Genomic DNA, 14,147 nt, shown 5'->3' on the forward strand with positions numbered 1-14,147 from the left:
GAAACAAGGGAGAGGGCACCATATCCTGGTGACATCTATAAGGAGCTGTATTTCACTTAGAGAACTGAATGGTAGGAGAAGAAATACTGTATGGATTTGTATAAAAGCAGAGCAGTTTTGTAACTCCCATGGTGATGATGAGGGCAATCTCACTTTGAGTGTTTTAAACCTGAAATGACTGATCCTGGCAGGGGGCCAAAGCAAAGAAAGAGAGTGGCATTATCAGATGCATAGACCAATATGCAAAACAGCACAGATCAGCTCTGCAGAATTATCTGCAAAGTCGTGCCGGTAGGATAATACAACGATAAGCAACACAACCCATCCTAACACCAGTGGAAATTAAGTGGGTGGAAGGGAAGAAGCCATGTGGACATCAGTTACTGGGACGCTATCATGAGGTATGGACAATTTCAGACTACTGCTAAGCTTTGGCATTCAGAAGTACCTTCTGGTTCTTGGCTTATACCTTGTTACTGTGCAGATTCTCTCCATTCTTTCTACAATTCAGCTTTCACTGGGAAGAAATTTGGTGTGGGATTTTCTCAGTCTGGCTGACCTAAGGTCCAGGACCTATAAGCATACCATGGAGTATTTATTTCTGATTCACAGTGTAGCTACAAACAGCACCTCTAGACCTAGAATGTTGGCACTATAAATTCAACTGGAAACAGCAAAGTGTGAGAATTAAAATGGTATGTAAACATGGGTTTCTTGACTGATAATTTGTGAAAGAAATATATAGCTATGACTGAAAAGTAAGCTTCTCTGCACTATGATACCTCTCATGTAAAAATGCAAAACATGGCAGAATGCATCAGAAGCCTGGATAAAAACAGTAGAAGGAAGCAATACTCTCTTCTTCCTCACTGCATCAGGAAGCACTGCTAGTTCAATATCGGCAGCACAAGGAGAGCCTAAATAAGAATAATACAATGGCAATGGAATTAGTATGTGCTGCAATGAATAAATATGTACTCGCATGTCTCGCAACAGAAAAACAAACAGAAAACAGAAGAATAGGGAATTAAAAACAACACACATTGATCTCACGGCCAATAAACAATGTGAAGAAGCAGCATTAACCCAGCTTAGGAATGCTTGTGTCTTTCAGAGTTTGTTTTTCATAACCAGATTTCCTGTAATTAGCAAAATGTGTAAAACGAGTTTTTTAATGGACTCCATGGAAATAGTTTTTGCTTGGTGCATAACATTTTCCCCACTTTTCCTCAGCTTATGCCACACAAGTGTAAGGATCTTTGGCCTCAAGAATTCTGCTGGCTTTTTCTTTCTGCTTGTCACAGTTTTACACCGTTACTTTTTATTTTAGGGATCCCTGTTGATAATTTGGAGTAAGATTAGATATACTTCTTCTCATTTCTTAGATGGTGTGATTGTACAGCGGTATCAAAATAGAAGTCATGAGAACTTGAGAGCCTAAAGTAGAAGGCTAAAGAAAGTACTGAATAGTTTCAACTGGATATCTTTATTCAGACTCTCCATTTAAATGCATTTAATTTACTGATAAAGTATTTTACTGGTGAAATAAGATGCCTTTATATGCTACCCTGATTTAGAAGCAGATTTTGGAAATGCAGCAAAGTTAGTTGTAACTGGGAGAACATTTGGAAAAAGAAATGCATCAGGTTTGTGTACATGGCTTCATTTGACCTCCTCTCTGGATGGAAAGGATGATCTGCATTTAATGGAACTACAGCCTTCTGTAGGATGCACTATCATATGCTGCATCTATCAGAAACATATCTGCTCTTCTTACCTTGATCTTTATTTTTTCTCATTTCTTTATCATGTGGTACAAGATTGTGATATATTGAATGAAACCCGTTAGCTGCATTTCCAGATATCTGTGCCCATAATTGTGCTTGATTATATTTGTACGTGACACTGGTATTTGCACATTTAGTGTGTGTCCTAGCAAACACAGTGATGCTGCAGGCTTCACAGTAATGGTGGCATCTAATTGTGGAAATGCCATATATTGAGTTATTGAATACCTCAGTGTGATGGCCTGATGACTGTGAAGATGAATCATATAACCAGTGACTGTACAGAAAAGATTGAATTGACAGTGCACATTGCTGCACACTCACAGAATACATCAGCTTGACCTCACAGGTGAACAATAAAACCCATCACCATTTCAAAAATGTCCTTATGGAGGAGATGAGTGTCACATCACTAAGCGTAGCTTCTAGTCATCTCTGAAAGTAAAGTCACGATAGCTGACAACCCAAGCTATGCCAAACCACTTGCCATTCCTTTTAATTTTGAATTATAGCTTCAGTTTTGTGGTAAAACTATGAAGTTCACCTGTAGGTAAGGATTCTTAAAATCTTCTGGAGCTCATGGTAAGATGCAGTGCATTTTTTTCTAAGAGTTCTTGGGTGGGAGGATTGAGAAAAAAAAAAAACCACAAAACTGAGAATATCTGATTCATAATAATTGATGTGCTACTTGAGTAGCCATACTGCAGTGTCAGCACATGCACACTGGATGGAGGCAGGCTGAAAGCAGCAGGGGAGGAAGAAATGCAGTGGGAAGATGGACAGTCTTGGTCTGGTGTGATGGAGCTTTGGGCTGGATAGGAAGTTGGGACCTGCAGGGGTCCATCAGAAACTGCTGAGAAGATCAGGGCAGAGGAAAGGAAGAAAAGAAAAAAGTCCTATCATCATCAAGGAACAACAAAATACCAAGACACGTACAAGATCTGATTAAATCTGACTTCCCAGCAGCTCTGCTGATCGGTAGCAGGTGTAGAGCTAACTGAACACATCCTGTAGGTGCTGATAAGAAGGTTACAGCCCAGGTGCTCACTGCCAGCATGCGCCCAGAGTTTTGGGGCTGCCAAGTTTCATAGCTGTTCAACCTCTCTTTGGGGTCCTCTCATCCACCTTCAAGGCCCAGCAGGGCAGAAGCAGTTTTCCAGTCGGCAGCTACACCTGTGAACGGCAGAGGCCCTCTGCTGGCGGGCACCTCTCACTGCCATCTGAGAGTAAAAGAAATACACAATTGCTGATCAAATGGCTGAGATATGAGAAAGAAAATCAATAAGCAACAAAATCAAACAAGTTAATAACAATAATTAGTCTGCTCAATCAGGGAAGTATTTCTGAAGATGAGCTTACACCTTAGTTTTAAGTTGTTGATGTTAGTTCAAATGCCTGTCACCATTTTTGAGAGTGTATTTCAGAGTCATAAGTTTGATGTCCAAAAACAGCTTTGGGACAGTTTCCTCTGTTCATATAATATGAGATCATGAAAGGCTTTCAAGTTTCTAGCAGGTTATGTAACCTGTAATAGGCAGTGCTCAGTGGGGAGAGCTAAGCAGGGAGGACAATGTTGCAAACTTCAGAAATAAACACTACAATCGTTTTTTAAAGTTATTCTTTAGACTGTTTATGAATTATATATTGAAAAATTAATTTGATACAATACTTCATTTCAGAATGATAAGAATTCAAGGTTTTCTCTAATTTCAGTAAAGTACTAAAGATACACCTGAAAAGATTATGTAAGGAATAAAGCATAGGCTGATGCTAGTCTTTTGCATCAAAAATATAGGCAGTACAACAGCCAAAGCTTGTAGAAAACTTTCAGTATCATGGGGCGAGCAAAACTGTTAATATAATGAGAAACGACTGAGGAGACAAAAACTGTGAAGTGAAATCCTTTCTAGGTCATGGCCTGCCCTTCTTTTGTTGATATTTTTTTGGGGGGGGACTTCAGTCATTCCACATTCACCATCTCAAATGCTCTAGTGCAGTGTACACGTCCACTGATGGAGGACTAGGGAGGTTCCACCCTACTGTTATCTTGCCCTTGTGCCCTTGTGGTAGGTGCACATGTGTGGGCTGCTTTGTGGCTACAAATCTCTGCCCCAGACTCATAGTGAATGTGCACTCCCACTCTATAGGTGGCTGCTTGCAGTTCAGTAGTATATCTGTATCGAAAAAGTTTGATTTGAGATCTCCCTTAAGGCGGATAACTAACATCATCTTAGAACACACAAGTCATGCCCACGTGCGTCTATGACACAAACACTGAGATGGCTATCTCTCTGTTCCATTTCTCCTACCTTTAATCAGTCAGCAAGTAATCGGAAAAAACATATAACAGTGGAAGGAAGAGAAGTTCAAGCTAAGAAACTTGAATTTACCTCTAGAGGCTGAGTCTTAGGAAGAAAGTTTGCATGTGGTTACGATATTTCTTTGCTGCCCGAGGCAGCGGACAGGCTTATGGACTACAGTCTGAAAGTCTATCTCAGTCTGGCAAGATCCCATATTACAGTGAGGAAAGTAATACATAAAGGCTGCCCGAAAAGTAATGCTGCCAATGTTATTTCACCATGACATCAGAGGTGAATGCTGTTGGCATGGCAGTAGAGATTGAACCTTTCTACTAATATTCTGTTATGTGTCATTGCCATGTGACAGATGGCAGTAGAGAGGCAGTCTGACAAAATGGTTTTTGACATGCAATTGTATAAAGTTGTGGAACTCAGTTTCTCAGCATGGAAAAAATGGCATCCATTGACATTCATCAACGCTTGCTGAATGTTTATGGAGACCAAACAGTGGATGTTAGCACAGTGAGGTGGTGGGAGGTATATTTCAGTAGCGGCAACAGCGACCTGACAGACAAGCCACCTTCTGAGTGGCCATGCATACTTTTATGAGTACAGCATGCATGCTCTTATTAATTGCTGGCAAAAATGCATTTTTAGAAGCAGCTCTTTGCACCGACTGAATAGAGGGTCTAATATAGTCTATCAAGTAAGGCAGCATGAATATAATCTTAGCACAATCTACAGCAGCCATTAGTTTTGATGCTAAGACAGTAACCCTAAAGGGGCTTCTTAGAAAAGCTACTTCAGAATGGAAATTAATAAATAAATACAAAATTCTATCAGTCCTATGGAGTAATGAGACCCCTAACACAGAGGGTTTGTCACGGAACACAGGTTGAGCTTTTCCTTTTTACTCTACCTGCCTAATCTGAGATGTAACTCAGAATCTGCAGTTCCCTTGGCTTGCATGAAGGAATGGCAGCATCCAAAGCAAGACGTATCCCTTTAGCGTCTTCACAAGGTTGGTAGTACAATCTATCCCAGAACCCTCCAAAGAGGAGGATGTCAAGGGGAGGCAGGGGTACCAGCTATCTACTTTGTTTGGTAATTACTTGGGGTTTTTCTCTCAGGGTTCTCAGACAACTAATAAGGCACTACCTCTTAATAGCTATCTTTGTAACCTTCCTACCTCCTGTGTGGTTTCTTTGATGTCTAAGAAAGATCTAAAACCTGCTCACAGTGCAGATTTAGTTTAACCCTATCTAAAAGTCAAAGGAATCTGCCATGAGGAAAAAAAAAGTTGAAAGGATATCAGATTTTATTCTGCTTTTCTGGAGCTTAATTCCATTAAATAACAGCACTGTTTTAAAAGATAGCCCAACTTATGAGATAGGCAGAGCCTTGTGAAAAGGAGTTAAATAAAGGTGCAAAAGACTAGTTTTGAGTAAAACAGAATCAGCACCTCTGCTAAAATACAAGATTCTCTGCATCTCAGAGCAGACCAATAGAAAATGCAGGTAACTCCACAGATATAAAAGCACCAAGGTGTAAGCTAACTTCTGCCCTTTTGTTAAGGGACTAAATATCATAAAAGAAACATAATGATTGAGAAACGTAATGGGATGAATATCAGGTAAACTGCTCTCGACTCAAAGAGTTTAGTTCAGTGAGAAAGAGACAATGTCACAGAATTCTTTTTTCTATAAGTACAGCTGCGGATTGTGAAACTTCTTTTCAGCTCCTAAGAGGATCCTCCTCAGATTTCAACATCTCTTTGCACATCTCGCAGCGTTAGAAAAGTAACATCTGATAACCCATTTTTAGAGAAAAAGAGAACTGCTCCTTGGCTTTTTTTTTTTTTTTTTTTAAGTGAAAACAGATCTGCTTGCTAGAAGTTTTCAAACTGATACATCCTTCTTCATGCAGGAAGAGGTGTTTGCAACCTTCTTCTAGTGAGTGACAAATCGGTTCAGCGTTACTCTTGATGTAATAATCCAAGACACCACTTGCACCTTATGGTAAGTCATCCTTTCTTTTGGTCTTCTTTTCTGCCACCTGTGCATTTAGTAGTTGTTCAGGTATTCCAATGACTGAGGGGAAAAATACTTGTGGAATCTTGCTAGAGAACTTAACATTAAAAAAGCACCTTGGGGAAAAGAACAGGGTAAGTTAAAAGGAATACCCTGCTTTTAAATGATAGATCCACTCGAAGAGTTGAGCAGGTGAACCAGGTGAACAAAGAAAGGTTGATTGGGATAAGAAATGTAAAGAAATGTCTTTGATAAACATTTTTCTCTGAATATGATAAAGATTTTTCTCTGAATATGATGCACCATGATAGAAATTTGGACTTTAAAACTGTGACTGTGAAGATAAAGCAACTTATTTGAGTGGAGAGCACTTATTCCTCTTACAGAATGACTATAGAAAATCTGATAAATTTTAAATGCTTTATCTCAAGGAATCTGTTTATTTGTGGTGTAGCATAGCATTTTACTGCCATTTGCTGCCGCTTTTTAATCGTTACCTTTGTAAAGCACTGAGCAAATGAATTGAAGCACACTTCAACAGTGTGGGTTTTTTTGCATCTTTAAAATCAGAGAGCTCTGATCTGAAACTGAACATGAAACAGCGATATATGAGTTTGCTCATCTTGACTATGGAGAGCACTTTCCTTGAGAATGGCCACTGATTTCAACCAGAACAACACAATTTTTTATGACATTGCAATTTTTAGCAATGTCACCTGTAACTAAGCTCTATTCAAAATAATACAGACATCTTCTTGAAATTGTCAGAGATTTCCAGAATGATTTTAATTTTTCTTATACTATCAAGAAACATAAGCCCAATCAGTTATCTCTGAATTGGGTACACAAGCCCAGTCAGTTAATTCAGTGAAGCATTCTTGTCAGTGGCCAACACCATTTCCTAACACAGTGAGACTATAGAATAAAGCACAAAAACACTTGGTGGTTTGCTTTCCTATTTTCTAAAATTTGCTTATGTAGCTTATGTTGTCAGCACATGCTGGGTACTATGTGCAATTCAGGACAATAAGTACTTATGCAGAAAAAGGCTTTTTAAAAAAAGACTGGACTCAGCAAAAAGAAACACCCAGAGGAGAGACTGCACTTTGCAAGTGAGGTTGAAAGGAATAAGATACAGGGAAGATGGAGTTCTCATTCCAAGATGACAGAGAAAGAAAAGAGGAGGGAATAAACTGAAAAGATCATTAGCAAAAAGAAGGGTCTGTCATGAAAGGAACTGCTGCGGTAAGAACATGGTAGCATTTTGTAGTGTTTGCATGAATCCTATCAATCAATTACACACTCATAAAATCCCATTCTGTGTTTATGACTCAGTTGCTTCTCATTAGCCCTGTTTGTGATTCAGCATCGTGAAAGTACAAAATGACCAAGACACAGAGTTAAGAGGCTGAGAAATAACCCTCACAAGTGTTGATGATGCAGTACATGTGGTTTAGTGGCCATCTACCTGCCTTGTGGTTGCAACTGTTCTTCTGGGCTGTGGTTTCAAACCCTTCCACCACAGCTAAACACCCAATTTTAAGACACTTGCTTCTGCCCAGCAGGACGATCCAGTCATTTTCAGCAACTACTGATGTTCTCACCAGTTGCTAGTCAGACTAGCAAGGAGCGTCAAACTGGTCTCAGTCCCAGGACATACAGGTCCTGGCTGGATGTTTTGCATTAGTTTCCTCATCCCATAATCTCAGTGCACAGTGCAGCTGATTGGGAAATTGCAACTAGGGATACTTAGCTATAAGCAGAACCATCAGGGCATGCAACAAAGCTGAAGATAATCTTAAATACTTGCACAGCGCACAAGTTTTTGCATGCTTTTAAAATAAAGAAGTTAATGTTTTGGATCAGTAACTCATTTTTGAAGATGTTTTTGTGTTGTTTTTTTAATTTTTAATTTTTATTTTTATCTAAAAGTCTTGCTGAGAGTGATTTAAAAATATAAGCACTTAAATACTTTCAAATCAACTTACTTACTGTCAATACACCTAAGCCACAGCCGCTTCCTTTACCATGATCTCAGTATTGTAATGACTATGTAGTAAGTACAGCTGTGGAAAAAACTGTTTCAAAGAGGTCACCAGAGCTTCCTGAAAACCAGTCTTTGAGGATTCTGACAGCTCTTATTTTTTACCCAGGAAACTACATCTAGATAAACTGTAGACACAACTTGTTAAAACTCTCCAATTTCCTCTTATTTCTTGTTCTCCAGAAGAAAATATTCTGCCAAACTCTACATATCAAAGTAATATCTCTACATGAACATTCTTACCATTCGTATGCTGGGAACAGAGAAAACAGTCTGCCCAAGGAATAAAATGGGAAAGGAGTTGAAAAAAGTTTTGCAAATGCAACACCTCCTTTTGTTTGAAGGTGCAGGTTTTGCTCCAAGAAAGCTCCCTTCTTTTGGGGCGGATTTATATCCACACTATGCTGTAAAATAATCTCAATAAGGAATTCAGGATCTCAGGAGAGACCCAGATCCTCATTTTAAAGATCAAAGGGAAGTGATTGAAGGTCTAATGAACAGACTCTTCTCCAAGACCCAGTTTAAGATTAGTTATATTTCACAGTCAGACAAAAATTAAGATGAGGAACATGAGCATTTATCAGTGATCTGTTTTTTGCAGCAGAAAATACGCTTTTAACCCAAACAATTATGTCTAGACACAAGGAGATGCCTCAGTGATTTCACATACTGTAAATCAGAGTGGATCACTGAGAGCTTCCACCAAAAAGGAGATCAGTGGATGGCTTCAGTGTCATTCTAATCACCAGTTGAGTTTCTTCAGCTCAATTTAGTCTTGCAGAAATCAAGTGCAGAAACAGAAGCAATGACTTTCACAGTGTGGTTTCTGCAAAAGACATCTGCAGCCACAGGGGTCAGATCTTCCCACTGAAGGACAGTGGGGTTCAAAACAGGAAAGGAGTGGTCATTGCTCTGTTATCTGAGCGGTCATGCAGCAAGTGACATTCAGGTACTGTGGGGCATTCACAGTACCTGAAGCTTTGTGTGTTGTCAGCAGTCTGCTGCCTTGACAAGAGAACAGCAATCATTCTGCCACAACAATGATATGCTTTTTAAAAGCGGTTGTTGAGATACAGGATGAAAAACAGCAGCCGTTTTCCACAACAGCAAATAGCTCTATTTCAGTGGCTACCAAAAGCATGGATTTCACTTCCCACCAAGTGACTGGGAAGCACTGATACCTGTCATTTTGTCCCTCTGACACCTGTCACAAAGTCCTCTTCCCTGCTTCTCACAGATGTGCAGAAGTTCTGTAGATTTCTCCGGGAACCTGTGCAAAGACACTTCTCAGAGACCAAATTACACAAAGTTATGTGTCTGCATCTGGGCATTCATCTGGCAGTCTCTTAGTCCTTGTGGGTAGTATGGACGTCTCCCCTTTGACTCTCCCTTTGACTTCCTGGCACCACACACTTCCCTGTTCCAAATCCCCAGTAGGACCCAGAGATTGCCAGATGTAGATCCAGATGCAGGAGCTGCACCACTAACCCTGTAAGATGGCACCATTTCTTGTCCAGGGAGTCCAGCCCCTTCCACAACTCTCCAAACAAAATCAGAGGGACAGAGTATTGGGGCAGCCCTTGCACTGCCTCAGTTTCTATGTCATCTCACTAGAAACAGGAACAAGAACAGGATGAAGAAAGATATGCAAACAACAGGTATACATCCAGAATTTTTAGTGCGCCCTCACAATAACAGCCATATGAACTGTTCATCTAGGTGTTATCTCAAACACTAATATAAACTTTGGAGCAACTGAGTAATCTCTGATCAATGGAAAAAAGCAATCAAAACTTCTTTAATCCCGAGCCCAGTGGAGGTTATTCACTTGTCAGGATGATGTCATATTAGATACATGTATTACAGGCCAAACTGATAGCAAATGAAATCCTTTATGCCGTTTGAATAGGTGTTTGCCTACCTGTTCTTCCTATTGCAATTCTCCCTGCAGGTCATCAGCTGAACGTGTCCAGCACAGCACCCACAAGACAGGGCCGCACACAGTTTTTATTGCAGAGTTACCTAAGACCAGTCCATGTCCATGGCCCCTGCCTGACCAGACTCTGAAGAGGACACTGCCTTTGCCATTGGAACCCAGACCAACGCTACTGACTTGCTGCTCACCAACAGTAGCTTCAGCAGGTGGGTGCAGTCAGTGCCTTGTGGAAGGGTCATTTCTACACTGCCAGAGATGGTACCTAGCAGCACTGAGGCTCCTGTGCAGCCACAAATGGCATTTATGTTCTACCCACGGCAGTGTGACTTTGCAGGCACTGCAAAGTCTTCATGCTGCCCGGACCTCCTTGGGTGAGGGCTGCAGCACAGGTTGGCACAATGAGGCCAGGACCCATTGCTGTGTTTCATTCCTCTCCCTGCCAAGCTTGGAGTTCCCTGCAGTTGACCACTCTTCTCTTCCTTTGCAGATCAGCACACAATGGAGAACTATACCACTGACTTGGGCGACATGGATGTGACAACGATTGACTATGGTGATTCAGCACCATGCACGGGAGCTGAGGAAAAGAACTTTGCAGCAAATTTTCTGCCACCGCTTTACTCTTTGGTGGTGATATTTGGCTTCATAGGCAACATTCTCGTAGTCCTTATCCTTGTAAAATACAAGAGGTTAAAGAGTATGACCGACATCTACCTGCTCAATCTGGCCATTTCTGATTTGCTGTTTATATTTTCTCTTCCATTCTGGGCTTATTATGCTGCTCACGACTGGATTTTTGGAGATGCGCTGTGCCGGATTCTCTCAGGTATCTACCTCCTTGGCTTCTACAGCGGCATCTTCTTCATAATCCTGCTGACCATAGACAGGTATCTGGCCATAGTTCACGCAGTGTTTGCTTTAAAAGCTCGGACAGTCACCTACGGCATCCTCACCAGCCTTGTCACATGGGCTGTTGCTATTTTTGCCTCTGTTCCTGGGATAGTATTTCACAAATCTCAACAGGAAAATACCCGGTATACATGCAGTGCTCATTATCCACAGGAGCAGAGAGATGAATGGAAGCAATTCCTGGCCTTGAAGATGAACATCCTAGGACTTGTTATTCCTATGATAATTATGATCTGCAGCTACACGCAAATCATAAGGACATTGCTACAATGTAGGAATGAGAAGAAAAACAAAGCCGTCAGGCTTATTTTTATCATCATGATTGTATACTTTTTTTTCTGGGCACCGTATAACATTTGTATTCTCTTGCGTGACTTCCAAGATTCATTTTCCATCAATAGTTGTGAAATCAGTGGCCAACTGCACAAAGCAACCCAAGTGACAGAAACAATTTCAATGATCCACTGCTGCATCAATCCTGTGATTTATGCCTTTGCTGGAGAAAAGTTTAGGAAGTATCTTCGTAGCTTTTTCCGAAAGCAGATTGCATCCCACTTCTCTAAATACTGTCCGGTTTTCTATGCCGACACACCCGAACGGGCTAGTTCCACCTACACACAGTCTACTGGAGAGCAAGAAGTTTCTGCTGCGCTGTAAGCTGTGCCTTACAAAACAAAGCAAAACAAAGAGACAACAACTGGAATTGACTTTTCTGAATTCAAGTCTAAGACAAAAGCCTGGAGAATCTCTTCTGGATGCTGTAGTGCATCTGCGAAAGGTCATGGCGCACATACCCACCAAAGCTTTTATTTGTACATAAATGTAATGGATGTATCAAATTAGCTATGCAGATATGGGAACATAGGATTCTGTGGCCAAAAAAAATGGGGAAAAAAAAGCTTTTTTTGTGTGTGTATGTGTATGTAGAAGCATAGTTATGTGCTATGGAGACCACAAACATACCTAAGCTGAGAGTCTAACCTAGCGGATTTACAAACTGATCTTTTGAAGTGAACTGGAGATTAGAAAATGGTATCGCTTCTTTGGAAACATCTCTTCAGCGTATTTTACACAAGATATTTCATTCATTTAAACTCCATCTCAGTCCCATCTTTTATTAGCCTGGTTGTGTAACTCTGTAAGTAACAGTAAATTACTGAGGTTTGTGATGAAAAACTTATACAATTGTCAGGGGAAAACTATGAATTTTGAAAAGACTCCAGTATTCCAAGGTATATTTTCCTGTGTGTATGTGAAAGGACTACCAGCCTTTCAGATCTTACTTCTAATAATCTAACAACAGTCTGAGCTACTAAGTGTTGCCATCTCAGTTAATCAAGGGCTTGATATTTCAGAATGCTCTTTTAATAAACTGTGGTTTTATATACTACTTGTATTAACAACAAATACAATGGTCAATCATTGATCAGTAAATCAATGTGTTTAGAATATTTTAAAAATAAAGTACTATAGACAGAACTTTAACCAGGTTAGATCAAGAGCAGATAATCACAAAATCACAGAATCACATAATGTCCCAGGTTGGAAGGGACCTCAAGGATCATGAAGTTCCAACCTCCCTGCCTGGCAGGGCCACCAAACTTCCATGTTTACTAGATCAGGTTGCCCAGGGCCCCATCTAACCTGGCCTTGAACACCTCTAGGGACGGGGCATCCACAACCTCTCTGGGTAGCCTGTTCTAGGACCTCACTACTCTCCTAGTAAAGAACTTCCCCCTAACATCCAGCCTAAATCTTCCCTCTTTCAAATTAAAACCATTTCCCCTTGTCCTGCTGTCAATAGGGCTCCTTTGGCTTCTTAGTGCAGTGATTTTGTTTGCCATTTTTCTAGTCTATGTAAAATAACAACTTTAAAATGTGTAACTAATGCAACTGTAATGGCTGCAAAAACACCACAGCATTAAAGGTGTGAAAATGTTTGACCCAGATCTTTTTGAAGATAAGAATACGCTATAGACATTTTTCACAACAAACACACACACAGAGTAAAAGGACTCATCCACAGAGCCAAAAACATATAGCATGTCTCTTGCTTCTGAAGAAGGCATAATTTGGGGGCAATTACTGTGGTTTTTTTTCTTCCTGCTTTGTGGGAGTTTTATTCAAAGCAAAAGCTTCCATAATTCTTCCATATTTAGCAAGGCTGATGCTCAACTATAACTGGGCTTTCCCTTAAAGTTCAGATCTTTCAGAGAGCCTGAACACAGAAAGCGTGAAATAAAGGGGGTACTCAGGTAATTAAGTTCATACTTTTGTCACAATACACATTGTTTTAGATCATGTTTGTATAGCACTTATATCATTTCCCCTAATACTTTTGGTTTTGGACAACTCTGGAGATAGGAATATAAAAGTGAATATTTTAATGGCTGTTTTTATCCAGTTGGGTAACATCTGTTTCCCAGGTGCTCTGGAAAGCCTGTCTTTAAAATAAGTTTTACAAATAAATAGTTCAAAGAGTCTCAAAGAAATGTTACGTTGCCAAGTGCTTTTGAAAGCAGGAAGTGAAATAGGGAAATATTTGCTTATCAGGCCACTGGTTATTGTGTTTTGTCACATTAAGCACTACTTTTGGACTACTTCCACATGGGGAACATAAAGCCATACTACACTTTCAGAAGTTGGTTTTTTTTTAAGACACATGCAGCAATTACTACCACCACTATAAGCAGAAATTGGGTAATTTCGGTATAGAAAGACAAACATTTGCATTCCTTTTTTAAAGAGACAGGAAGCTACATGCAGTAACAGCAGTAACTTTCTCCTTGAAGAATTACTTTGCACGAGCAAAGAGCAAGAAAACAAATGTGCAAGTGTGCACTGACAAGGTTTTCTGAGAGGTATGTAACAAGAAGAGCCCCAATTCTTTGCAGCGTTGTCTCCTACAACATGGATCTTTTCAAGGGACAAGCAGTTTCCCTAGCACAGAGCTGAAATTAGAGATTCTTGACCTAACAGACCAGCAGCTTATCAAGAGTTAGTCACTTTATAGAGTCACTGAATGGTTTGGGCTGGAAGGGACCTTTCAGATCATCTGGTTCCAACCCCCTGCAATAGGCAGGGACACCAGTGCCCTGCAGTGCCAGAGGAGGCTGCCTGTCCCTAATTACCCATTAACAG

At 40.4% G+C, this 14,147-nt stretch overlaps 1 protein-coding gene across 1 annotated transcript; it reads left to right on the plus strand.

Annotated features, from left to right (window-relative positions):
* The first annotated feature begins 279 nt into the window (after nucleotides 1-279).
* LOC107309327 (C-C chemokine receptor type 5-like) lies at nucleotides 280-12,949 on the plus strand. The gene is made up of 4 exons (XM_085538242.1): nucleotides 280-401; nucleotides 6,014-6,105; nucleotides 10,113-10,303; nucleotides 10,585-12,949. The coding sequence occupies exon 4, from the start codon at nucleotides 10,596-10,598 to the stop codon at nucleotides 11,661-11,663; it is 1,068 nt and encodes a 355-aa protein (XP_085394368.1). The 5' UTR covers nucleotides 280-401; nucleotides 6,014-6,105; nucleotides 10,113-10,303; nucleotides 10,585-10,595; the 3' UTR covers nucleotides 11,664-12,949.
* Nucleotides 12,950-14,147: the final 1,198 nt, after the last annotated feature.

The sequence above is a fragment of the Coturnix japonica genome, chromosome 2 (assembly GCF_054131305.1).
Source record: "Coturnix japonica strain WE chromosome 2, WE-NBRP24, whole genome shotgun sequence".
In the NCBI taxonomy this organism is placed as follows: domain Eukaryota; kingdom Metazoa; phylum Chordata; class Aves; order Galliformes; family Phasianidae; genus Coturnix; species Coturnix japonica.